At 49.6% G+C, this 27,269-nt stretch overlaps 2 protein-coding genes across 4 annotated transcripts in view; both read left to right on the top strand.

Annotated features, from left to right (window-relative positions):
- Positions 1-27,269, top strand: part of PIGQ (phosphatidylinositol glycan anchor biosynthesis class Q) — a 37,485-nt gene continuing 10,216 nt past the window's right edge. Inside the window, exons 1-8 of one of the 3 annotated variants that reach the window (XM_066198059.1) lie at positions 1-543; positions 6,189-6,880; positions 12,450-12,581; positions 14,140-14,260; positions 20,603-20,729; positions 21,883-22,036; positions 24,583-24,694; positions 26,867-26,947. In XM_066198059.1, coding sequence (XP_066054156.1) covers positions 1-543; positions 6,189-6,880; positions 12,450-12,581; positions 14,140-14,260; positions 20,603-20,729; positions 21,883-22,036; positions 24,583-24,694; positions 26,867-26,947 — 1,962 coding nt within the window. Of the gene's footprint in view, positions 544-3,056; positions 3,171-5,222; positions 5,688-6,188; positions 6,881-12,449; positions 12,582-14,139; positions 14,261-20,602; positions 20,730-21,882; positions 22,037-24,582; positions 24,695-26,866; positions 26,948-27,269 lie in introns of those variants that run through there. The other 2 variants (XM_066198061.1, XM_066198060.1) reach the window with 2 other exon arrangements.
- NHLRC4 (NHL repeat containing 4) lies at positions 577-1,116 on the top strand. Its single transcript, XM_066198077.1, has one exon. It carries the CDS (start codon positions 577-579, stop codon positions 1,114-1,116), a length of 540 nt encoding a protein of 179 aa, XP_066054174.1.

The raw sequence follows: 27,269 nt of genomic DNA on the forward strand, positions 1-27,269 counted from the left end.
ATGGACTACAGAGTAGAGACCAGCCAGCTAAAGCAGAAGCTTCTGAAAACCATCTACAGCCTCCAGGTGAAGTCATTTACCACGCTGCAGTCAGCCAGCCCACTGCTGCACAACCAGCATGGCATGGGCATGGTGACCCAGCAGCAGGTCCACCAGCTGGCAGAAAAGGCCAACAGCCTGTGTGGAGATCTGGACAACATCAAGAACCTCCTCCACTATTGCCAGGATGACTTGGTCCGGCAGATTCCCAACCCCACCGGCAGCCGCTATGGGGGTGTCAGTGGAATCCACTGCTCCCTGGATGGCTCCATCTACGTGACAGCTGAGAGTGCTCCCTGGGTCCACGTCCTCAGCAGCACAGGCCACACACTGAAGACTCTGCCCTGCCAGCAAATGGGCAAGGGAGGCAGCATTTTCCTGCCCGAAGATGTGACTGTGACTAGGATGGGAATGGTGGCTGTAGCTGACATGGTGAATGAAGCCATCTGGATCTTCAACCCTCACACCAGGCTCTCCAAGAAGGAATGGATAAAGATCAGCAAGGTTGGTTCCCCCAGGGGTATTGGAGTAGACTCCATGGGCAAGATCCTGGTAGCAGACTACGCACAAGGCCAAGTGCACAGCCTTGCTCTGGACCATGCCTTCAGGACAATCAGTGTGCAGTCTGTCCCCAGTCTGCAGGGACCTCGCTACGTCAGTCCAGTACCCAGGGGAGGCTTTGTGGTGAGTGAGGAGTGTGGAGACGTCAAGGTCTTCAAGAGCAGCCATAAGCTCCTCTCCTCCCTCAGCAGCAAATATGGGCACCAGTTTGGTAACCCTGCTGGGGTCTGCGTGGATACGGATGGCAACATCCTGGTGGCAGATGAGCAGCGCCGTACAGTCCACTTGTTCCCAGAGCATGGAGCTCCCATCTGCCTGGTGTCCACAGGACTGCAGAGGCCCGCTGGCATGGCTTGCTCCTCCTCTGGGCACCTTTTTGTGGCAGACACAGTGGAGAACTGTGTCAAAGTCTTTAAGTATTGTGCGAGGCCCCCATACAGACCCACCAACACTGGGGCATCACGTGCTGACCCCAACCAAACACAGAGATGGGGAGGGGAGGTGGTTCCCCTGTAGCCCCACTGAGCTGTGCATCTGTTGGCGGGCTGGGAGCTCCATTGCTCTCACAGATTCATGTAATAGAATCATGGAATGGGTTGGGTTGGGTTGGGAGGGACCGTAAAGACCATCTCATGGCAGAGACACCTTCCACTATCCCAGGTTGCTTCAAGCCCTGTCCAACCTGGCCTTGGACACTTCCAGGGATGGGACATTGCCCCAGACCTGACTGCCTGATGGCCCCCAGCTTCTCCAGGACTAGACCAGCTCTGGACCCATCACAGTATGTAAAGGATGACCCAGCTACTCAGAATTGGTCTTGCACTGGTGCCTTGGCAAACTTGGCACACCCTCAATTCCTTGTGTGTTTTCCAAAGCTAATATAAATATTTCTCCTCTCTCCGTGCAATTTTGATGTGCCATGGTCCCATCTTCCTGATGCCAGACCATGGCTGGAGGGGTGAGGTCATGCCAGAAGTCCATGCTCTATCACAGAATCATGGAATCACACAATGGTTTGGATTGGGTCCTTAAAGATCACCTAGATCTACACCTTGCCATGAGTAGGGACACTTTCTACTAGATCAGTTTGCTCCAGGCCCTGTCCAGCCTGGGATGATTGAGCCAACTGGTCTGCCCGAATTCATTCTCAGGCTATTAGGGTGAGTTTTGCAATCAGAGAACGGCACACTGGGTCTGCAGCAGACATCAGGAAAAGGGTAAGATGAAGGTAACTCCTTCTGTGCTGCATTCCTGACCTCTACAGGGAAGCAATAACCACTGCATGGAGTAAATTCCATATGGAAACGTGGAACTCCTCACACCGCCCACATCCTGGGGCTGGAGCTGCCCTGCTGTCCTCTGGAGAACCACGTGCGCTGTCTTTATCGGCAGCGGCCAGGGGAAGGCGGGCAGGGTGTGCCGGCACAGGGACGGGCGTGTTCTACTCCCTGCTCCAGCCCTCGGCGTGGCCACGGAGCTCAACGACTCCTCGGTCTCTGCTGATGTCCCAGGCCCAAGTCACCTCCTCTCATCCTAAATGATCCCTGGAGAAAGTCTTGCTCCCTCTTGGCCCTGGATCAGGCACTGAGCACAACAGACACCCCGTAGTGCCCTCCAGGACCCCTCTCCCCGCAGAGTGAGGCGGCAGCAGGGAGTGGGGCCGCGTGGTCTGCAGGAACGGCGCGGGGGAATCAGCCTGTCCCATCCCAGGGAGCTGAGCTCCCTCTGAGAAGACCTAATCTCGCCCATCTTATTTCCAATTCTGTGGCATCCAACAACAAAAATAAAGTCCCAATTCTTTTCTCTAGCCCACCCCCACTTCTGCACCTGCTCTCCCTTTCCATGTGGGACCTTCTCATGCCGCCCAGCATCTTCCCAAACTCACCGGCCCAAGATCACTGCCAGATCACAGGACAAAGCCCTGGGGCACCTGTTGGCACCCGTGGGCCTCTGCTGGGCCACACATCCACTGAGGCGGTCAGGATGGGGGTAAAGAGGGTCCCCTCAGCCCAGCCGAGCCCCTTGCCAGTGGCATGGGGGACAAGAGGGTTCCCTGAGGAAAGGCGAGTCCTTGGACTTTAGGGATGAAGGACAATGAGGTCCCACAGGGAAAGGGGAGTGCCTGGCCTGTGGGATGAGCGACAGCAGAGTCCTGTGAGAACAGCGGAGTCCCTCGATTTTGGGAAGAGAGGACAGCGGGGTCCTGTGAGGCCAGGTGAGCTCCCGGCGATGGAGCCGACAGCGTCCCGCGGGCACAGCCGAGCCGCTGGCCCCGCTCCAGCCCGGGCGGTGGCAGGGCAGGCGGGGGGCACTGCCGCTCCTTATCGCGCCGCTCAGGCGGCCCCGCCGCTCTCGGGGCCCGCGGGAAGGCGCCGGGACGAGCCTGGGGAGCGGCGCCGCCGGGAGCGGGGCTGGCGGGGCCCGACAGGCCGGGAGCGGGGGCCGGGAGCCGGGGCACCGCGGAACGCGGGCGGCGGGCGGCGGCGCCGGCCGGGCCCGTCCCGCTGCACAGCCGGCGGCAGCGGCGTCTCCGAGCAACCGCGGGCGGAAGCGGCGGAGCGGAGCGGGCGGTAGGAACGGGGCGGGCCGGGCCGGGCCGGGCCGCGGGGAGGTGCCGCCGGGGCCCTGGCGACACTGAGGGGCTGGAGCGTGTCCAGGGAAGGGAAGGGAGTGGGGAAGGGGCTGGAGCACCGGGAGCGGCTGAGGGAGCTGGGAAAGGGGCTCAGCCTGGAGAAAAGGAGGCTCAGGGGAGGCCTCCTGACTCTGCACAACTCCCTGACAGGAGGGGACAGCTGGAGGGAGGAAGCGGGAGGGTGTAGGGCTCTGCTACAAGGGACAGGACAAGAGGAAATAGCTTTAAGTTGTGCCAGGAGTGGCCTAATTTGTCTGTAGATAGGATAGATGGGGAAATTTCTTCACGCAAAGCATGGTCAGGCAGAGTCACAGCCTGCCCAGGGCAGTGGTGGAATGCCAGCCCTGGAAGTGTCCAAAAAGCCGTGTGCATATGGCACTTGAGGGCTTGGTTTAGTGGTGGTGATGGTGGTGCTGGGGGAATGACTGGACCTGATGGTCTTAGAGGGCTTTTCCAACCTTTACAATTCCATGGTTCTATGATTCTTAATATGCTGGCCCTAACCCCCCTGCATGGGATGCTCAGGTTTAGGTCTGCTGTGGGATCCGTCTCCCTTGGCACCCTGTGGCCACAGGACAGCCAAGGGCACATTCCGCCATTCACCTTTGCGTTTCTAACAAAGATTCTGGAATTAATCAGCCCTGGTGTCCTGTATTCATTTGCTGGTTGCATTAACACATTTTAGGTGGTGTTTATTTTGTTTGTTTTGGTGACCTGAGATCATTGCATTGGTGCTCTCAGGGAAGATGTTTTCAGCAGAAATAGGTGGATCTCGAAGATTTTAGGCACTTGATAAACAGGGACTGCATGAACATTGGTAGAATTTTTCTGTTAAAATTAGCAGCAGTGAAGCAGTTGACTGTGATGACATTTGATGTTTCAGTCTATTGAAATGAATGAGCTGGATGCATGACAAGTCGTGGATTTGGGAGTATGCGACACGTTAACATAACAATAGTTGATCAGCCAGGTTTTCAGCTATCAAGATATTTTGTACAGCCTGAAAATCTTACCAGAATCTTCTCTTCCATGTCTCCAGCAGCCAAAGGGCAGATTATTTGAGCTATAGCCAGAGTAGTTGGGTGCATAAAACTATGTTAATTTTAAACGTTGGGGAAGATGTGAAAGGAAAAACTCAGAAACTAGAGAAGATAAGGGTGAGAAGTGTTTCTACTCCATGAGAAATTTTCCCAGAGGATTGTGGCTGTTTTTAAAAACAATCTCAGTGAAAAATGAGTGTATGAAGAGTCAGTTGACAGTTCCTCTCTGAAATGTCCAGTGGATGGACAGACCTTTAAGGGCAGCTGTGCACAGACACTGAGAGTCTCTTGTAGCAATGCTCACAACAACTCTCCCTCCTTTGATGGGACAAACATCACAGAGCTGTCTTTGATGTTTTTTTCTTGGACTGAATTTTCCCTTTAACTGCAAAACTGCAAAGTACATCCCAAGGCTTCCGTTTCCTGAGGGATTTTGTTGGCAGTGTGGTGCTGGAAGCACAGTGTTCACAGGTGCTGGCCCTTGCTGCTCCAGAGATCCTCCAGCCCCCTGCAAGATCTGGAGGCCACAGAGGGACTTCATTTCTCCCTGTTTGACCAGAGGGATAACCTCAGAGACCTGGATTCTGTGAGGAAGCAGGATCTCAAAAGAATCATAGATCATGGAATGGTTTGACATGGAAAGGCCCTTACAGACCATCTGATTCCACCACCTGCCATTGGCAGGGACACCTTCCACCATCCCAGGCTGCTCCAAGCCCCATCCAACCTGGCCTTGGACACTTCCAGGGATGGGGAGTCCACAACTCCCCAGATTACCCCACTGTGAGTGATTAACCCCAGAGGTTAATCGCCCCCCATAGCTGCTCCTCCATCCCTCCATGCTGTAGGAAATTCCCAGGTGCTGAGCTTTACTGGCTCAGCTCTCCTTTACTAAGGGAGAGGAAAACAAAGCCACCAGGCCCTTCCTGCTGCACATCCTCTCTCAGTGTTGTAAATACCCTCTGTGTTCCCTTTCCAGCTGACTGGGTCCCTCGCAGAGGAGCAGCCTCAGGGGCCTGCAGAGTTTTCACATCTCTAACAAAGCACTGAAGGACGGGAAAGGACAACGGGCGCTGGATGCCGCCTGTTCTGCGCCAGCGCCCTCCTTACTGCAATTATATTCCTGTTAGAAACCTCCACCTTATTTAAAGAGACACTGTCAACTGCCTCAAAGTTCCTTTCTGGAAAAGTCTCCCAAGGCCATTCAGATGTGTTCTTAATGATGGGGAGAAAAGCACTAAAGATAAAGAGTACTGATAAAGCAGAGATGCTTCTCCTTTTTTAGGCTGTTGAATCAAATGAATTAAAACTACTTCAATTAATTGCTGTAGTCCTTTCTGACAAAATGATTGTGTCGGTTTCCAGATGAGAAGAGTGAAGCAGGAGGAGCTGAGTGATGAGATCAAGGTTGCTCTGTGAGTTTGCTGCAGAGCAGAGCTCTGGGTTGTAAGGTGGTAAAGGAGACTGAGTAGCATGAACCAGTGTTTGATTGTTGGTAGCAGCAGGAAATACTCCCCACAGGCGCCATGGGGCACTATGATGTAGTCCCTTCTCTGGGAAGTGCTCTAGCACATCCGGTGTGGGATCCAAGATCTAAGGCTGGGTGAATTCCAGATCATGGCTGGTCTCATGGGCTGTGCTTATCTGTATACATCTATGAAAGATCTTTCCAGGACTGGGAGAAGGGCTTTACTGGGAAACTCTGGGCTCACCTTCCCTCACTTCAAAGACTTCAGATCATCAGGAACCTCCTGAATGTGTTTATGGCTGTTGGCTGCCACTAATGTCATTATTCAAGTGGTTGGGCTTAGTATTTTTGAACGTGCTTAGTTCTCCTCTCTGGTGGCTTTGGCCAGCTCAGATTTTCCTTGCATTTACTCACCATCCTCAAGTTTCATTTTTGTGTTTATTGTCAGGTGTACATCCCTCCAAGGGTCACTGCCATGGTACTGAAGGTGTTCTTTCCATCGTGCTGCTCCTCAGCAGACAGCGGCATTTTGATCGGCCGCTGGATCTCCGAGCAGAACTCTGCTGTCATCCTTGCTGTGGTGCACTTCCCCTTCATTCCTGTCCAGGTGAAGCAGTACCTTGGGGAAGTTCAGCGTGTGACTAAAGTCAGTGTTTCTGTGCTTGGCTCATGGAGCAACAGCAAACAGGAGAAAGAAGAGAGTCTCGGTGAGTTCTTGGAAGACCTTGGGACCATATTCTGTCATGAGCCGTGGATCCAGATAAGCAAAGAGGGAGACAGCAAATTCTGGAGCTGTTCTACCCTTCAGAAACACTCTAAGAACCCTCAGGAGGAAGAAATCATCTTGGTGTACTATGACCAGCGCAAGGTCATGCTTTCCCATCTGCACCCCCCTTTGGACACAGCTGGCCAGAGGGCAGAGGATGCCTCAAAGCTCTCGGCCATCTTCGACACAGTGGCCAGGAGCCAGGTCCTGTTCATGACAGACAGGTACGACGAGGGGCCCATCAAGCTGACCCACTGGCAGTCGGATGGGGTGGAGGCCAGTATCATCGTGGAGCTGCTGAAGCAGGCCTCCGTGCCTGCCTGCCTGCTGCTGACATTCCTGCTCTCACTGGTCTCTGGGATCTGCAGGAGCAGGTATGCGATGTGACATCACCTAGCTTGTTTTGCCTGGCAATGTAACCCGTGTTTAGGCATTGCAGGGCTGCTGCTCAACCCCAGTGAGAAATGTGATGCAAAATTGTTCTGTTGGAAACAGGTTTCTGCAAGAAGTCCTGTTGGAGCTCTTCTTAAAAACAAGGCCAAAGGCACCCTCAGAGCTCCTCGTAGTGCTGGGAGGTTTTCTGGGGAAGTATTAACATCCTCTCCATTTGCAGCAGGGGTAGTTCAGCCCTGCTTCAGTTTCATCACAGCTGAAACAGTGGATTTCCAGCTGTTCTGTGGTGGACAGAATGACATGAGGCTGTCCTTAGTGGCTCGATAGCTGGGGACTCCTTCCTCCCTATTTGCTGTGAGTCCCTCTGCAGCTGTGAAACACCAGCAAATACTGTTCCTAAATCCATGCTCTCTCCAAGAAGCTGTGGTGCTGCAACCTTGGCACTTTATAGAAGCTTAGAGGGGTTGCTGCTCAGCCTGAATCCTTGGTGAAATCCTGTTCTCACAACTGTGAGCCTGAATAGGATGCTCCAAATGTAACACGCGGCAAGTGCTTGGGCTGAAAACTGGTTTCTGAGCAGATTTGAGGGGATGAAACTTAGAATCATGGAATTGTTTACCTTGGAAAGGCCCTCTAAGATCATTGAGTCCAACCATTAACCCAGTAATGCCAAGGCCACCACTAACCTATGTTTCCAAGTGTCACATGGTTTTTGAATACTCGCAGGGGTGGTGATTCCACCAGTGCAGCTGCCTGGAGAGGTTGTGACAGAGGAGGGAGTGAAGTTCTGGTTCTAAGCTGCAAGGAGGCACTGTAATTGATGAAATTTTGATAACAGCTGAAATGGATAATTTTTTTTTATGTACAGCCTAAGGGAATGGAGATTTTTAACAGGTTTCCAATTGTGTGATATGGTTGTAAAAGAATTACAGTGAAACTCTTCCCGGGCAAAGACTTCTGAGCAGTTGGGTTACACACTTTGGTGTACAAAGGGAAAACTGTCCAGTTTGGAAGAGACTGAGGTTCAAACCTGATACCATCAAGGACCCCTATGTCCTGGGACTGCTCTGAAGATACTGTGTGTTACTGGTTCTTAATGGTGATTAAGTCACAACTTTGTGGTTGGGCAGAAGATTTGGAGTCAGCTCCAAAGGTCCTTTTTCTGTCTGTGTACCACCACCAACAAACAGGATGATTCTTTTCTGCGCAGGCACTTGGTCTCTCTTGGTCCCACCTCGACTGATGCCAGGATTCAGGCCAGGATTCAGGCCAGGCTTGGAGTCAGGTTAAGCCTTGCTGGCACCTAGGAGGCTGCATTCTAAACATAAGTTGGGAGCTCAAGCTCAGCTGGCAGGTTGGGCCCAGATAGCTGCTACCCAGCTTCTCAGGAATTCTGACTTCAGCTTTTCCTAGGGCCAGGATGGATGTTTTGAGGTAGAACAGCAGCCAGCTGTACCTGGCAGCAGGCAGAATGCAAGGCTTGCTATGCATTAACCTACACTGAGCCTGCCTTAGCTTTGGGAGGCAAAGCTTTCTCTCTCCTTTGTTTTACTCACCCACACTATCAGCTTTATATTTACTTATCTCATATCTGTTTTAAAACATCAGTCTTGGAGAAAAGAGATTGGTACCTGGCTTTATAACAGGTCTCCTGCTTGACCTTTCCTAAGTCTTTTAAAGGAATTTGGTTTCATTTTGCGCATGATGTGTGGTACAGCCTCCTTCATGCTAGCATACTCCTGGCAGGGAGGGTTCAATATGTCACGTGTAGGTGTCCTTCCAGTCCCCTCCTCCCCATGCTAGGACAGGACGTTCCATAAAATAAGATTTACTGGGTTTTTTTCTCCTTCAGGTCACAGGACTTCTTTCTTTCCATTTTTTGTGATGTTAAGGGATAGTCAGCTTTGAAAAGCTAAAGAAAGAGATCAAAACTGTCCTCTCAGGCTGGAGAGGCTTGGGGATTTTTGGATATGCCCCTGTTGTGTATTTGCACAAGAGAAGCAGGGCAGCAGTGTTGGGAATCTCAAGGAGCATGTTGCTGCCGTCCCTCCAAGCTCACCCAGTGCTCCCAAGTCCTGCAGGTCCCGAATTAAGGCATTTCTTCAGCACCACCGTGTGCTAAGGGGTGGCCACTGCAATTCTGCTTGAGAGGAACTTGGGGGGCAGAATTCCCATGATCCTCGAAGGTCTCTGTTCTTGGGGACGTTAGGATGTTTTAGTCTTGAGGCAATAAATTCCATCTGCTCCTTAAAAAAATGTTTATAAACACTTCCAATTCCTCATCCAAAGGGAGGCACTGCTCCTGCAGTTTCTAGCAAGGAGCAAAAAAACATGGAGGAGTTCTGGTTAATGGAGCTTAATATTTGCATGTGATCCAGATTTGTAGAGATTGTTTCTCATCTGGTATCTGAAAATTCCTCTCTCACTCTTGGGGAAAAAACTGAATTGGAAAATCAAATTTACTCATGGAGGCTATGTTAATTTATTGCTATAATTCCATATATTTGGAAATACCCCAAAGATCTTCTGCTGCTTAAATAATGCAATGACACAACGTCACTGGATTTTTTTTTTTAATCTGGTTGGTTTTCCATTGAGCTTCTGAAAATTGTTCTATATAATGTGTGGTAAACAAGTGGGAGTATTTCTGGCAATGCACAGCCGATGTGCAAAGGGATAGGAGACCACGCAAGGAATATTTTTTGCTTTCTTCTTCAGTCCTCACAGAGAGGAGAGTTCCCATAGCACATCTCACAGCTGCTCTATTGAGCTTTTTGCAGTATGTTTGTATTTTTATTTCAATAAGTATGTGTATGTATTTCCTTTCCAAAGAAAGTATGTGAGTAGAATAGAGGTTGTGCTTGTGATGGTGAATGAAAAGAGAGTCAGTTGTAGCACAGACAAGGACATCCCTCTGATGTGTTTTTGGGCCCATGGTGTTCAGTTGAGGAGCTGAACCATTGCAGGTTGCACAATGTCGTGGTGCTCTGAGGATGAGGCTGCTTTGGGAATCATTCCCACTTGTGCAAGACATTCCCCAAGCAGACAACCACAGCCTGTCCTTTCCCTTGGCTGGGGGTGTCAGACTGGGGCTGACCCAGGGGCTGGCTGCCTCCAGCTTGAGGAGCAGCCATGGATGGTGAGAGACACCCACTGCTGAGGGAGGATGGGACTGTCACCCAGTGTGTGTCTAGTGTACCAAAGGGCCCTGGAGCTGCTGCTTTCTGCCTGAGCTGACAAGGTCTGGCAGCTGGTGTTTGACCCATAATTCTTCACCTTCAGCCATCTGTACATAATCCCACAGGTAGAGCGTTCCTTCTTCCCCTTCTTTACATTTCAAGTGCAATTCTCTGCTCTAGTCAAGTTTTGCCACACCAGAGTTTGTAACCACTGAGCTGGGGCATAATTGGAAGGGAAAACTCATCTGCTCTTGTGTCGTGGTGAATCTGTGAGCCCAGGTGTGTGTGATCAGTGGCCAGAGCAGTCACCCCCCTCTCCCTCCCCTGCACGGTGCTCTTTTCTCCACCGCCCCAGGTCCCTCCCCCTGACAAGTCAGCTGAGGAACAGTGCATTCATTTGTCTCCAAGGTGGGAGGCTGTAGCGCAGAGCTGAGTAACTCGGAGACCTCAAATTAAGAATGATTCACAGTGCAGTGCGTGTGTTTCCAACCCAATGTGTCTGAAATTTGAATGGTGAGGGAGGGGGAAGGGGGGGGACTTCAACACTCTGGTCCTTAAGCTGACAAACTGTGCACAAAGTGGGGTTCAAAGGGCTCAGGAGGATGTGGGGAGGAAGGGGACAGCAGCCCCAGGGAACTGAGCAGGGTTTGTAGGAATCGAACCCTTATGATTGGTGTGAATTGTATAAATAGCAGTGGACACCCCAGGGTGCCCATCCTGGAGCCATCTCCTGCTGAGCATGGGCTGGCATGCTCCAGGTGAAATCCATGGAAGGCACGCACAGGTTGCAAGGACATCCATCTCCAGGCCATGCTCAGTAATGATCCAAGCAGCTGTGCAATTTCCAAAGTGAAGCAGGATACAAGAAATAATGGTACTGTGTGAAATGAATGTAACCTGAAAGACTGTCCCAAAGCAGCCCAGGAGAATAGGTGAAGTGACTAAAAGTGACTGTGGATTCCTGGACCTCTAATAAAAACAGTGAAACACTCTGAAATTAGTGCAACAACTGCACTGGCTGGTGTAGTGTACTCCTGTGTACAGGAGAGAAGTGATCCAAATTATATCCACATCAAAATTTATCCCCCAAAACCAAACCCGGTGCCATGTGTTGCTGTGGTTTTTGTGACCAGCCTGCACTCAGTAGTGTGTCACTTCAGCCTGCACAAATCACCATCTGTCCTTGCTTTATAGGTTGTGTGGTAATAAAAGTAACTCCCCAAAATAATTGAGCATCATTTAGTACTTTGCTTCTGAGTCATAAGAAAAGAACCTTGTGACTGTTTCCTCCCCTACAAGCTTACTGTGGATGTTAACTTTGAAACCTAATTAAATGCTAAATGTTGTGTTATCTACATAATGCTGGTCACGGCAAGACAGTGGAGAGAGGGTAGAAGTGAAGACCCTGCAAAAGGATTTTGGAAGTAATAAAGAAAAAAAAAAAAAAGAGAAGGATCAAGTGGAAGAAAAAAGGAAAGGAGGGGAAAAGGGGCATGGACTGCATGGAGGCCAGAGCTGCTTGTTATACAAGGCTCACACCACACAGAGACTTGTGATCACCTCTGCTCTGGAGCCAGGCTGGGAGAGCTGGGGCTGTTCACCTGGAGAGCTGAAGGCTCTCAGGGGACCTTGGAGCCTCTTGCACGGCCTAAAGGGGCTCCAGGAGAGCTGCAGAGGGACTTGGGACAAGGGGTGGAGGGACAGGACAAGGGGGAATGGCTTCCCACGCCCAGAGGGCAGGGCTGGATCGGATATTGGGAAGGAATTGTTCCCTGGGAGGGTGGGCAGGCCCTGGCACAGGGTACCCAGAGAAGCTGTGGCTGCCTCTGGATCCCTGGCAGTGTCCAAGGCCAGGTTGGACAGGGCTTGGAGCAGCCGGGGATGGTGGGAGGTGTCCCTGCCCATGGCAGGGCGGGTGGAGTGAGATGAGCTCTAAGATCCCTTCCAACCCAAACCATTCCATGATCCATGTTGAGTAACACTGGGATTTGTGCAGCAGTTACAATGCTATATTGTGGCACTGAACACAACTTGACTCTGCTCTCCTGGAATTTGGATGCTCTCCTGGCATTGTGCAAGCCCAGTGATGTATCCAAAAGCAGAGGTTAGAAACAGGATTGCCTTGTGGCTTTCTTGGAAGAGTGAGACGTGGTTTGACAGAGTGCAAATGAGAGCTTGGGTTGTGTGCATGTTTTGGTCTGGCAAGGCTGCCTTAATTTTGTTAACTTTTCAGAGAGTCATTAACATCTAATCACCAGCTATGGTTGCACAACGTTAACTTAAAACACTGACTGATTTGCCTGGATGTTGGATGCTGGCCTGCCTGCTGCACGGCAAAGGCAAGAGGAGACATTCCCATGTGTTTCTGCAGGGTGCTGAAGTTTTGGCCTTTGTCTTTCTTGTGGAGCAAACTCTCAACTTGTGAGCAGCTGGGACATCGCCTGCAGCACCTCCAGGTCATCAGCAGCAACAAGAAGGCTCGAAACCAAAATCAGCTGATGAGGTATGGAGTATGTGTAAAGTTAGGTGTGTCTTGGCTCTATTCCTGTCTCCTGTGTGGAACCCAAACCATGGATCTCATGCCTGGACAGCACTAGGTCTTCACTGCACCCTATCGTGTTGCTCTACTCCCTGCTAGTTTGCACATCTTTACTCTGCACTTCATATGCACATATATCTGTATCTTTATATGTTAATTATGCCTTTTGCCAGATACCTGCCTTCTTCCCTAGCCCAGGAAAGGCAACTGGGGTATTGCACCCCAAAACCTTGTACTGCACCCACGTGTGAGTGCTTTGCTGTCACTACTCTTAAAGGCTCATTGCTTTCACATGTGGTTCTGTCAACCACGGCCATCCATCAGTGTTCAGTGGTACTTTCCATAAGACCAGAAAGATTTAAATGCTCCCCTCTTTCACCCACTCTTTTGGGGAAGTTTTTTGTGCAGAAACTGCAGACCGGAGACTCCACTTACACTGTTAGAACAGTAACAAAGTGTAAGAGAAAAAGCAAACACGCAGCACAGTGAGAGGAACAGAGCAGAGATCTGAGACAGATATTGGATGCCCTAAGGCTCCTCCACAGCCAGTCTTGTTCTGTGTGGTTCTCTGATCTGCAGTAATAGACTCCCAGGGAGCACTTAAAATAGATTAGCAGATTTGAAGGCCCAAAGTAACTGTGATTGTTCAGTCTGATCTCCTGAATAACTCACGTCATGGAATTCTATTCAGAAACGCTAGTGAGGAAGGGGCAGCTCAGCAGCCCTTCTGGGTTTCTGTATGAACCCAAGACCACTATTTATTCCCTTGTCTGGGAAAGCCATCTGATCTCAGTGTGGATGTTCCAAGTGCTGGTGCCCTCAGTACTGGTAATTGGTAAATCCCCCCTGAGTGTGTATAAACCTTTCTGTCTAACATTCCTCTTTGTAACTTTTATTCCCTTTTTGCTCCCTACCAAGAAAGGTTTCGTGGTGTGGCAGGCTCTGAGTGGCTCTGAGTTTAGAATCATGGAATCACAGAATACCCTGAGTGGGAAGGGACCCACAGGGATCATCCAGTCCAGCCCTGGCCCTGCACAGACCCCCCAACAATCCCACCCTGGGCATCCCTGGCAGCGCTGTCCAAACACTCCTGGAGCTCTGGCAGCCTCGGGGCCGTGCCCATTCCCTGGGGAGCCTGGGCAGTGCCTGCACCCTCGGGGGGAAGAACCTTTTCCTGCTGTTCAACCTAAACCTCACCTGGCACAGCTCCAGCCGTTCCTTTGGGTCCTGTCCCTGGTCACAGATTGGAGCTGCTCCTCAGGAGGAGGCTGTAAACAGCTGTGAAGTCTTCCCTCAGTCTTCCCTTCTCCAGGCTGAGCAAACCTGTCCTGTGCTTGGCTGCAGAAGGAGCAGCACACCAGTGGAAATGAAAAATTTCCAAAATTGCTCTTCTTCAGTGAGTTGTCCTGGTGTCCCTCGGACATTAAAGGTGCTACATAAGCAAAGCCAACAACTGTCATTGAAACATTAAACACTGTCCTTCCTTTTTCTCTTACTCTGTTTCTCTCTACCCTGCCTGCAGGAAAGCCAACATCTTTGTGTCTCTGCTGATTGATGTGGCCCTGGGGATACTGCTGATGTCGTGGCTGTACAGGAAGAACCGCATTGGTCACCTTGCTGACACTCTCATCCCTGTGGCTGACGTAAGTCTGGCCAAATCTGATCCCCTTTCACCTGCTCTGGGCACTGCCCAGCTCCTGCCTGCCGTGGTTGTAAGGAGGCAATGCCTCACACACCAGGGTTTCAGAGACCTGTCTGAAGTCATGCAAATTAGGTCTCCTCAAGAACAGTGAAATCTTCAAATTAAGCCTGTTGGGGCTACTCAAAAGAAATTCAGCTCTACTTTGCATGTGCTGTGAATAGTAATTAGATGTTTATGAGAGGGCTCCTCCGGCTTCTAAGGGAACAGTTATGGCTTGGACAGAGCTCTGCAGCTGCAGGTTGGGTGGTTATGGAGCCACAGTGCTTTTATTTTTTTCTGTAGTCAACCAAAAGTGTCCTCAAGATGTTGCTGTATGGGTTGTTTGTGGTGAAGAAAAAGCTGTAACCTGGGTTGAATCTGATAGACTGTTGGAAAGTCAAACATGATAAGCAGTGCAGCTGTGCTTGTGAAAGGAATTTCGTGGGGAAGTCCAAAGGCTTTGCTGGTCAGGATACAAACACCTGAAATCCTGTCTAAGAGCTCTGGGGTATGGATGCTAAACTAGGAAAACTTGCTGTGTCTTGTGATTTTCTTGAACATAACTCCACTTGCCCACTAAGATCCCTCAACATCAGCAGAAATTCACGGATAGCGAGTATGACTCACACTGTCTTGCTCTTCTGGTGGTTCATTTTAGGTGCAGAGCTCCAGTATATCTGTTTAGTGGCAGTAAGGAACATATAATGTACTTCAGAGGCTGGAGACCAGACCACTAATCTGAGGTCAGCTCTGTTTTAAGAGCTTCTGTGTCTTGGGAATACATGTGCAGCCAATTTTGAGCCCTGCCATGCAGCTGCACAGCCTAATCCTTTCTCTGCCCACTTTTCTTTCATTTCTGAATTGGTTTCTTTCTAGCAGCTGGAGAATGTCTTCTCTCTGCTCTTTCTTCAGCTTCTTGGTTGGGAAGAATTTGATTTTGATCAGAGATTTCCAGCGGTGGTTTATTTTTCCTACTTATGCTGCATTTCCTGGGAAGACCTAACATTTTCCTTGATGATGATCTTCTTGGTCCATGTCTAACTCCTTAATTATTACAAGGTCTCTGATCATTCTTGTACATGCTGGACTTTCAGAAAGCATGTATGGAGTGTCTAGCATGGCTGTGCATCAGGATTATTCCTGGTTTTCTTACCTTTCATGGTCAAACTTGTAAGGACAGCATGTTTGTTGCAGACATTACTCAGCAGTGGTGGTGGGTAGGAAGAACCACATTTGTTGCAGAACACTTGCTCTTGTGTTTGAGCTGTACACTGGAAATATTCTTCTAGGCTTTATTCCTCCATCTTTTCTCTTACAGATATTTCAGTTGGAGAAGTTTGTCTAGAGCTTTCCCTTTGGGATTACTGGAAGTGCCCAGCTCTCAGAAATATGATTTCTTAACAAGTCTGCAGGGAAGTGGCTTTGGCTGCATTCCTGGTTGCACAGGTGGCTCTGGGAGGGATTCCATCTGCCCAGGGTCTTTGGCAGATGGATGCTTGCTGTGCTCAAGGTGTGTCCAACCCCAGCACCTGTCCTGGACAGGCCTTCTTGGGAGGGTTGCGTGTTTGTTCCTCTTTCAGTAATTTAGCTCATCTGTCACTCAACTTTTGCGTCACAGTGACAGCTATCTTCACCAAGTCTCCTTCGTGTGTGGACCCTGTTACCTGTCTATCACCAGGAGCTGTTTGCTTTCTTTCCTGGAAGTGCTGACTCCTCCATGTCTGGGGGAGCTGATAGCCAGTCAGTGCCTTTCTTCCCTGTTTTTCCAGGCTTATCAGTTCAGGCCACTCACAACTCTTCTTTTTTCCAGTCTTGCTTTCTTCTTCCAGGCATGTGAGATTGTGGACATAAAATCATTTGGAGTCCTTTTACTCCCTTTGCTGGGCATTGATTTATATGCATTATGTGCAGGCCTTAAAAATGCAGATCTGAGTGATCCCAAAATATACCAATGACTTCAGCATGTAGTGTGCACGCCAGCACCACTTCTTTTCCAGTATGACAGCAAAATCTCCCCTCAGCCATTCAGCAGTAGGTTTCCTCTCTGCTGCTGAGTGTCCATCTGGTCTGCATTATTCCCATCACTGGGCTTTCTCAAGTGCTTGTGTGTTGCCAAGTTCAGTAACTCAGCATTCCCTGTGTGCAGAGAGCTCCTGTTCCTTCCCTAACACTCTTCTGCTTTGAGCTGTGCTCAGATATGCTGATAGCAGTGACCCTACACCTCTGTGTCTGTTAGTAAACAGAACATTGGATATCTCATTTGCCCTAGAGGGTGCTGGGCACTGCCCAGGCTCCCCAGGGAATGGGCACAGGCCCGAGGCTGCCAGAGCTCCAGGAGTGTTTGGACAGGACTCCCAGGCATGCCCAGGGTGGGATTGTTGGGGTGTCTGTGCAGGGCCAGGAGTTGGACTGGATGATCCCTATGGGTCTCTTCCAACTCAAGATATTCTATATTGCTATTATAATAAGATTGTTATGTATAATTAGGCTATATACATAACCTCACTTTAACTTTATTGATTTTAATATTGACTGGCTACCCTTATATAACACATAACCTTATTGGTTTGATTGATTGATTTTAACATTGACAAAATCCCAGCACTGGATACAGTGCTCGGGTTTTTTTTCCAACCAGCATCTCTCTGGAAGGAAGCAGTGCAGGTGGGTTATTTTGACTCTCAGCTCTGCCAGGGTCACAAGCTCAGCCTGCTGTCAGGAGTTCAGGCTGTGTTCCCTGGCCATCCCTTGTCATCCTCTGGTAAAGTGGATCTCAAATCAGCACTTGGGTGGCAATTGTTGATGCTGCACAAGACATCGCTGAGTGCAGCTCCCACTTTCCCAGCGTGGTGAGCTGTGCTTTCCTGGCTGTAATAACAAGTTACTTTTGTCACTCAGTGAGGCAGATGTGATTCAGAGACACCCAGGGAGTAAGTGGCAAGGAGCATTTAGGAAAGACTGGTTTTTGAAGCAGGCTTTCAAATCCAAAAATGGAAAACTTGAATAATCTTCTCTCTGCAGGTGCCCTCACAACTCCTACCTTCCTCCTTCTCTTGATCCCACCAGGCTTCCCAATGGTTGTCCTTGCTTTTGCCTTCCACAAGACAGCCTTCTTTCAGAAATACTTGACTCAAAGCTCTGCACTGGTTTTAAACAGAACTGCTTATATACCATCTCCTTTTTTTCCCCTTCGTCTCTTTTATCCTTGCCGATGTCTCTTTTTCCTAAGTTGCAATCTGTTTGAAACAGTTACATATTTATCATAGATTGTGCCTGCAAAAGCTTTACTGGGGCTTGGAGATAATTGGATGTATGTTCCTGCTCAGTCTTGTTCCACTGATCCATGTACAAAGCAAGCGGAGAGAACACTTCCTGAAAAATATTTTTAGATGTTAATTTATAAAATAGTGTATCTTAGAGCCCCAATCACCTGGAACAGACACAGGGCAGGTGTGTCTGACAGGGAGAGCTTTGGCTCTGGGTGCTCTGAGTTGCACCATACGGAACCCTTAAAGCTGGAAAAGACCTTTAGGATCACCAAGTTCAACCCTCAGCCCAGCACCACTGTGTTCACCACTAACCCCTGTCTGCAAGTGCCCACAGGGACGGGGACTCCACCACTGCCCTGGGCAGCCTGAGCCACTGCCTGACCACCCTTTCAGTGAAGAAATTTCCCCTGTATCCAATCTAAACCTCTGCTGGTGCAACTTGAGGCCGTTTCCCCTTGTCCTGTCCCTGTTCCCTGGGAGCAGAGCCTGACTGCCCCCGCCTGTCCCCTTCTGGCAGGGAGTTGTGCAGAGCCACAAGGTCCCCCGAGCCTCCTTTTCTCCAGGCTCAGCCCCTCCAGCTCCCTCAGCCTCTTGTGGTGCTCCAGCCCCTTCCCCAGCTCTGTTCCCTTCCCTAGAGCATCACAGCACCGTGTGTTCTTCTCCATCTGTGTCATATCAACATTAGTCCTCTGCACATGGAAACTAGCAAGAAGAGCATGACAGTAAAGAGAATATTTCCACAGTGAGCTCATCTAAGCCTCCTTAGCTCCAGTCTCTGTCCAGTTTGGTCATGTCCCAGCACCCTGTTATGAAACACTTCCAAACCACTCTGTCTGATTTATTAATATGCCCACATTCAGTATTCATGACTGCAGGAGGAGAATCGGACTAACAGTCACCTTTCCTGATTCTACTTGCTATTGATCAGTCCTAAAATATCTGTCTGGGAAACAACCTGCAAGGTTATGCTTCAGGACTCTGTGTTGAGATGCTTTGCCCAGCTAAGTAACAGCAAGGTAGGGCATCTTCCCAGGCTACTTGCCCCTGTCAGAGTTTTAGCAGCACCTCTGGGACTGGCAGCCTCCAGAAATACTCACTGCTAAAACCCAGCCTTGCTGAAGGACTGCTTTCAAGCATTTAAATATTTCATTAAAATCCCCAAATGCTTTTTCTAAGTTACCAGCCCAACACTTTAAATATTAAAACCAGTCTATTTATAAAGCAGCAAAGGCTTCTCAGCCACAGAGGTGAGCTCCATGGGATCCAATCAGTCCTGACTTGCAGTGAGACAGAGGGAAAAGGAAGGGAATAGACAAGCCTTTTGGAGAAGTTGAAAATGGAACCATTAATTTTGCCACTGCACTAAAAGTAAATGTTTACAAACTCATTTTGCCAGGATGTGTTGGTTAATAAAGAAAATGGAATCATTCCTTGGAAATAATTTTTCTTTGGGGAAATTATACGTGTGAATGATAAGGAAAGTAGGCTACAGTGCCTCAGCTTTAGGGAGCGTGGCTTGGTGACTCTACACTTGGGCAGTTTTCAGTGCCCTTCATTAGCATGGGCTGTAAGTGGGATTTTTGGAGAAAGAGGGCTTTGCCTCACAATCTCTGTCCACGTGGAACAGTGTAAGAGGTCACTTCTTCCAACTATTTTCCCCACTTGTTTGCTGAAGGTTATCACTTCCCTCAGTTCAGGGCTTGGTAACTGGAGCTCAGCGATGGTTTCAGCTCAGGAGAGCAGGGCAGGTGTGAAGTTCTGAGGAGAAAAATCACCCAGCTGCAAGGGGAGTGTGGAGTAGTGGAGTGGAGAGAGAAAATCAATGAATAACACCAGCCTGGGCTGAAATCACCAGAGACTGCGAATCACAGCCCTCAGTGAAGGGTCTGGAGCACACGTTTGAGGTAGGGGGGAACAAGCCTCGAGCTGGGGTTTGGTTTGTTCTGCAGCAGTGAAGTGACAGCACACAGGGCTGGAGCCGGTCCAGAGAAGGGAACAGAGCTGGGGAAGGGGCTGAAGCAGCAGGAGCAGCTGAGGAAGCTGGTGGGGCTCAGCCTGGAGAAAAGGAGGTTCAGGGGGGCCCTTCTGGTTCTGCACAACTCCCTGACAGGAGAGGACAGGCAGGGGACAAGGGACAGGACACGAGAAAACAGCTTCACGTTGCAGCAGGGGAGGTTTAAATTGGATATTGGGAAAATTCCTGTATGAAGAGGGCGGTCAGGCATTGGAACAGGTTGCCCAGGACAGTGGTGTAGTCACTGAAAGTGTTCAAAAAGCCATATGGATGTGGCACTCAGGGATGTAGGTTAGTGGTACACCTGGCAGTCTTAGGTTGATTGTCTGATTCAGTGATGTGGGGAGGAGCTCCATTAGTGTTTTTCCTCAGTGATTCCAAGGCTGCTTTGTTGCTGGAGTGCCATAAGTACCTGTCCATGAAGCCTGCAGAGAGTGACAGGCAAGATCAGGGCTATTGCCTAGTACACCACAAAGTATCAAGAGAGTTTGTGCATGGAATACATTTGTGTAATTGTGCTTTCTACCCTGCTCTAAACAAACACAGATTGTTTATAAAAATTCAGTCTTTTTTTGCCCATTAGTGAACTGTCATCTTCCTCCCTTTTAAAATCCTGACAGCCTTCCCCAGACTCAGCTCTGGCTTTCCACCTGACTGTCCCCAGAAGCGGATTTGTGCACCAGCATTTGCCATTTCTTTTCAGAACCCTCATTACCCCAAGAAATCCCACTGTGCAAGCCTTCCAGAGGTGGCCAGAGGTGACACAGTTCCATATTCCCAGCACAGAGACCACTGAAGCAGTTCAGGTTCCTCTTAGCTGTTGTGTTTGATTCAGTGAGGAGTTAATAAAGGTGCATTTCTGATTTAGGTAGTTGTCTGTAAAGCAGTTGTTTGGATTTTTTTCCCATTGGTTTGAAGGTTGTGGTGGAAGACTTGAGGGGGCAACAGTTACAATACACTGGCCCTGTTCAGTGTGATTGCAGCCTTTTCTCTCCACGGCCTGGCTTCCTTGTGTTTGCAGCACGTGGCTGAAGAGCTGCAGGACCTGCTCCAGTGGCTGATGGGAGCACCAGCTGGACTGAAAATGAACCGAGCCTTGGATCAAGTTTTGGGCCGCTTCTTCCTTTATCACATCCATCTTTGGATCAGTAAGTGAAATTGTTTAACTTCCCAGCCTCCCTTTTCATTTCTTTCCTCTGAGTGTTTAATTGTTTGCCGAGAGGTGAGTAATGAATCAAAATGCACTTCTGCAAGTACAGACTTGTCTGGGAGTCTTCCTGCTGTGGGAACTGAAGCCAAAGTTGGATTCCCACATAAGGAATTCATGCATATTAAATAAAGTGCTGGTATTGATGCTCTGCAAGAAGTGCAGATCCTACTGGGGCTTAGTTCCTTGGTGTCACTGGTGGTGAGTGTCCAAGGGAAGGCACTGCTGTGAGGTCTTTTGTAGGGTTTCATGGTCTTTGCCATGTGAGAGGCAGCTCTTGGGATCAGGATGAGAGATATGCAGGGGTGCAAATGCCAACCCTGTCCTATCACCAACTTCAGCTTAGTGCAATTTTATTATTTCAGGTTCTTCCTTGAAATAGCACAGCCCTGTTATCCTTGATGGAGCAGTGCAGGCTTGAACTCCATAGTTATCTTACTGATCTGCTTTGCTCACCAGTCAAGTGTGCTCTTGTTTCTGTGACTTTGCCCCACTTTGGTGCTGAAAGAGACTATTTGTCCACACTGCTTTATTTTACAAAAGCTATATGACGTGGCTTTTGTGAGAAGAACAGAAACACATGGAATGGTTGCAGTAAAGGTTGATGTGTGCAGTTAAAAATGTACTTAAGAACCTGGACGCAAATGTAGAAAATCAAATGTTACATCCCTGGAAGTGTTCAAGGCCAGATGGGATAAGGATTGAAACAACCAGGTCTGGTGGAAGGTGTCCCTGCCCATGGCAGGGAGGTGGCACTAAATGATATATATAAGATGCCTTGCAACCCAAACCATGCCATGCTAATTCCATTAAATCCCACGTGGAGAATGATGACTCCTGTGTTCAAGCTGTGCACACTCCTCCCCATCCTCGCAGTGCTGCCCCACCTTGGGGCAGAAACTTGGGCAGAAAGAGAGTTTTTGTTGGCCCTCCTAAAGAGGAGATGGCATCTAAAGGAGTTTTCCAGCTTCATTTCCATGTTTTCATGGCTCTGATTTCTGGAGCAGTGTTCTAGGCCAAGGGGAATCAGCCTTTTGAGAGGGTCAAGGGGGAGGTGACCCAGTCGAACACTGACCCTCTGCCATGCCCACCAGGCTACATCCACCTGCTGTCTCCCTTCATTGAGATGATCCTGTGGTATGTGGGGCTCTCGGCTTGTCTGGGCCTGACCGTGGCTCTCTGCATCCTCTCCGACATCATCGCGCTCCTGACCTTCCACATCTACTGCTTCTATGTCTACGGGGCCAGGTGAGTCCCCCTCCCTCGCTGGGGTCTGTCTGGAAACACCTCAGGCTGTGGTGAAGGAGTCAATCCTGGTGTAGTTCTCCTGAATTCACATTTTAACCCCCAGTTAATTTCTTGCAGTCTTTTAAGCCTGTAGAAATTATGGCCACAGTAGTACAAGCAGCCCATCTTTCATTTCTCCTGCATTTAGATATTTATCTGTCGTGGTAGTGACCAGGAAAAATGAAACTACGCAACAGGCAGAGGACCAGAAAGCAGCTTACCCCCTCCCTTTGGTTCGACCTTATAGTACTCTCCTCCATTGCACCCTGCTAGAGATTTGGAGGGGAACTGGAGGAGGAAGGGAGGGGAACCCCTGTAGTTTTGGAGAAGCCCCAAAATCCCTGTCTCTGCGCTGCTTCAGATGTCCTTGACTGCGCTGTGGAGCACAGGTGGCAGGTTTGGGGTTACAGGGGGTCTGTGACACTGTCCTGGTATCATTGTCTGGAGGGTCCTGTGGCCTGAGAGCTGGGCAGAAGCTCTGAATGAGGAGGGGGAGTGCAGGGGGCTTTGGGGCACATCTGGGGCATGTTGGGGCTCCTGTGCAAGAGGTGCCCATCACTGTGCTCTGTTCCTGCTCTCCTCCAAGGAATCCCACAGGCCACAGGATGTGCTTGCCAGGGAGATGGGATACAAGAGATAAAGGACTTTTTTCCCTTATAAATGGCCATTGTCCCTCCTCAGACTTTACACAGCAAACGACACAAAAAATAGTAAATCTTTAGATATGGGTAATTTAGGGAATGGTTGGATTGGAAATATTGAGACCTGATTTATGAGCTGGGTCTGTTGTGAGCATAGGTCTTATACCCAGAATCAGTAGTGTCAGGAGTCGGAGGTCTCTTCCCAACTCCTCTAATTACTGGAATTTCTGTGTTGGACTGTGAGGAATGGCCTTGCTCATCCTAGTTGTGCAGAGTGGTAGTAGGAAGTAGGAAAAGCATTTTGTCATGTGATTGCTGTTCCCTGTAGCTGCAGGGAGCCAGCAGTCTTGTCTTGTGTTTGTCAGAAGTACAGAGAGCTGTGTGCTGTCCCCATGGAGAGCCAGGAAGAGTCAGCAGTCACCCACAGCCACCACAGCCCCTTGAATTCCTGCAGCTGGCAGGAGGAAGAATTTGCTGGTTCAGGTGCTGGTGAAGCTTGAGATCTCCTTCTGGAGCAAACCACAGAGTGAAACAAGGGCAGGCATGTGTGTGCAGGCAGGTGGGGCAGGTGCCACTGCAGCAACACCCGCTGGTTGTCATGTCAGGGAGTGCAGGGAGAGCGTGGCCTCAGTCAGAGCCATGGCAGGTGTGTGCTAGAACCTGGAGGAGTTGTCCTGGGCTCCCTCCTGCCTAGGGATTAGTGCACTAAGCTGTGCCTGCCAGTCTGGAGGCAGCTTGCCAATTCCTTGAAGCAGTTGGTGTTCCTCAAACCAGATTCTTCTCTTGGATGAGACTCCTTGCCTCTGCTTTCACATTGTTGTTGTGAAATCTGAGCAGCCTCCACACCTTAGCTTAGCCTGGTTTGCCAGTCTAGCTTTTGTAGCTCAGGCTTTCTCAGATTCTGTTCTGCCCCACACATTGGCCATATACCCTTTCTTTACATCCCTGTATGTTGGCACTGCTGCCCAGGGCACTTTGTGCCTCCTCTCCATCCCAAGGGCTCTTTCTTCCTTGATGTTATTCCATAAAGAGGTGTCTGTTTCCCACCCCTTGTCACCCCGAATTTCCCTCACTGTTGTCATTTTTTTGTGAGGGAAGTAGCTCCAAGTCTTACAGCACCAAGTTCTGAAAGCCTAAGGAAGGGGTGCAGTAGGGGCTGCCAGGCATTTCACTGTCTTAGGGATTTTTAGAGCTATGGGTTACTAGATAAGCTGCAGGGACTCGACTCCTCTCCCTTGCTTCTCTGCTGCAGAGGCACAATTGCATTGCATTGACTCAGGTGTGGGATAAGACCTTGGCCAGCCCTGTCTGGAAGGATGTGAAGGCAGGGGAAGGGACAGATCTGAACTGGAGAGACACAGGTGAAACAGGATTGCTGGTTCTTTTCATAGAATCATGGAATGGTTTGGGTTGGAAGGAGCCTTAAAGCTCGTCTCATTCTAACTCCTGCCGTGGCAGGGACCCCTTCCAGTGTCCCAGGCTGCTCCAAGCCCCAATGTCCAGCCTGGCCTTGGACACTTCCAGGGATCCAGGGGCAGCCACAACTTCTCTGGGCATCCTGTGCCAGGGCCTCAGCACCCTTTTGCTGCAGGGGAGGTGGTGCCATGAGGCTGGTGATTGCTGTGGCTCCAGGGCATGGCTGGCCATTGCCCTTCAGTAGCCCAGAGCTGGGTGCAATAGCCCCTGTGCCAGGGGGCAGCCCAGATAGGGTTCACTGAGCCATGAGTCTTTATCTGCACCATTCCCAGTGGATTTCTTTTGCTACCCCTAACTCTTCAGGTGGGTGAGTGGGTGTGGGGCTGTGCTGGTGACAGCTGGGTGGTGCTGGAGCTGCCAGCTGTGCTACAGAATCTTCTCTTTGCTCAGGCTCTACTGCCTGAAGATCTACGGCCTGTCCTCTCTGTGGCGCCTGTTCCGGGGGAAGAAGTGGAACGTGCTGCGGCAGCGGGTGGATTCCTGCTCCTATGACCTGGACCAGGTACTGCCACAGCCCTGGGGGCCCCCCAGGGCACTGCCCTTGCTGATGCCCTTCCATCCTGCTCTGACTGATACTGGGACACAGACACAGGAGCCTTTGTGGTGCTCAGAACAAGGACATACCCCAACACTCTGAGCCGGTGGCTCTTCTGCTGCCTTGCAGCACTGCCTGACTGCCCTGCAGCACCGCTTCATTGCCCTGCACTCCTTCCCTGACCTCCAGCACCCCTTCCTTACCTGCTCTTCGCTTCCCTATACCGCTTCCATTCCCTACACCCCTCCCCTTCCCTGCAGTGCCTCTTCCCTGCCCTGCACCCCTTCCTTGCACCCCTTCCCTGCCCTGCACCCTGTTCCTGATCTCCAGCATCCTTTTCCTTTTCCTTTTCCTTTTCCTTTTCCTTTTCCTTTTCCTTTTCCTTTTCCTTTTCCTTTCCCTTTCCCTTTCCCTTTCCCTTTCCCTTTCCCTTTCCCTTTCCCTTTCCCTGTGCTCCAGCACCCCTTCCCTTGCTCAGAGAGCCAAATTCTGGCAAATGCAGAGTTGCCCGAGCACCTGCCAGGCACTCAGCGAGCTGCGGTGGGTGGGTGCTGCAGATGCTGGCAGCTCCCAGAGCCTGGAGTGGGAATGGGGGAGGGATGGAGGCAGTTGGAAATGTGCTGCCCAGCAGTGTTGCCACAGTAACAGCCACGGCAGCGTTTCTATTAAAAGGCCCCGTTTCATTCATGTTGTGCTGGAGCCTGGCCCACACACTCTCACTCAGGCAGAGGCAGTTTTTTGTGGAGTGCTGTAAGCTCTTTTTAATTTCTGAAATGCCATGCAAAAGTCCAGCAGAGCCTGAACTGCTCCAGGCCAGCAGCTGCAAACATCACTGAAATAATACAATAATATTTGGAAACTTGCAGGGTCAGTGCCTTTCTCTTTTACAACAGATAATGCTGAGCTTCTTGCACCACAGCTGAGAGCTGGTTTTCTGTTTCTTTGGTGTTTAAAAGCCTCCGTGCCAGGTTTGCATCAAGGCTCACTCCCTGTGTACTTTGAGGAGAATTGGTTTGGCACTTCAGGCTTCATCCTGCTGCTCTGGAGACCAGTGGGAATTGTGTCACTGGCCGGGTAGGAAGAGACATTCAAAGCAGACCTTAAAAGACTTCTCGAGGTTTAAACAACTGCAGTGGAAGGACAGGAGAAGGGAGAAACAACTGCTGTGAGGAGAATGGATTGGGTTGTGATCTGTTCCTGGTTACATCCCTAAAGCTGTGATGCTGATCCACCTCCGTGCTGTGGCTGCTGGGTTGTTGTCTTTCATGATATCCTGCAGTCATGGTCCCTTTTTGCAGAGGTTGCAGTGCCCTGTGCTCCTTTGGCCTCTCTGGTCTGGAAGTGGTGACTGGAAGCAGAAGAGTCAGGTCCCTGTTTAGTATTAATCTGAATTTCTCCCACTTGGAATTATTTAGATCTACGCCAACTGGATTGGCCCAGAATAAAAATAACTTTTTCTGTGGGCAGTGGAGCTAATGACACCTGCTTCCTTGGGGATTTTTCTCCTCCCTCCTCTAAATATTGCTCCCTGACTCCAGGTCCTTCCTCTCTCCCACCTTCCCACAGAGAAAGAGGCAGAATTCCTGTGGCTGGACAACTCAGCTGGTTGCTGCCTTGGGGAATGTTTATCACCCAAATTCTGTCAGGCTTGCACCAGGTGCCTTCACTGCTAAAACAAGGAGGAACAAAAGTACTTCTCAATTCGTTCCAGTATTCCCATTCAAATAACCACTTCTTTGTTCTTTTCCACATTTTTCTGTTAAAATCTGATCAATGGCTCTAAAACTTTTGGGGGCAGAGAGTGGAAAAATTGCAAGATCACACAAGTCTTGTTTCCTAAGGAAGCTGACCTGAAATGGGAAATCTTGAATGTTGTCTGTAAATGAAAAGTACTGTCAGGATCCAGCTTTTATTTATATCTTTCTGAATGTACTCCCTTAATAAGGAGTTTTGAAAAAGGCCCAATGAGAGGAGAAATACTGAAAATATCCAAGGTAACAGCATTATTCACATAGGCAAGATAAAAACACATTAAGGAGTCCTGCAAACTTCCATTGCCTCAGAGTCTCCTATTTTTTATTTGCAATGTATTTTATTTTGCCACTGCTCTGCTCATGATTGTGTTTCCTTTTTCCCTAGTTATTTATTGGCACTTTGCTGTTCACGATCCTGCTGTTCCTCCTGCCTACAACTGCACTGTATTATCTGGTGTTTACCCTGGTAAGATTTAACCCTTGGAACAAGTCAACCACTCTCTTCTGAGGTAGTAAAAAATGGTTTCCTAGACATTTTATGATCATCCATAAAGAAAATAAAAATGTGGGTGTCTTAGGAAGGATTGTCACACTGCTCATGTTTGTGTTTTTCCAAAGGGAATTCCCAACAAATCCTGGCCAGCAGGACAAACTGTTCCACTCTCTTTCTCTCAGAAGTTGTTTTTTTTATGTTTCCATCCACATCTGCAGTGATGGCCTCTCTAGTCTGGCCCAGAACTTTTTTTTTTTTTTTTCAGGGAATTAACTTGCTGTACTAAAAACTGTAA

Source organism: Chamaea fasciata, unplaced genomic scaffold (genome assembly GCF_029207755.1).
Source record: "Chamaea fasciata isolate MVZ Bird 193981 ecotype frontalis unplaced genomic scaffold, bChaFas1.0.hap1 SCAF_16, whole genome shotgun sequence".
In the NCBI taxonomy this organism is placed as follows: domain Eukaryota; kingdom Metazoa; phylum Chordata; class Aves; order Passeriformes; family Sylviidae; genus Chamaea; species Chamaea fasciata.

What these genes read in the sequence shown, in the direction of transcription:
- NHLRC4 (XM_066198077.1), top strand. Translation starts at nt 577, where the DNA reads ATGGGCAAGATCCTGGTAGCAGACTACGCACAAGGCCAAGTGCACAGC.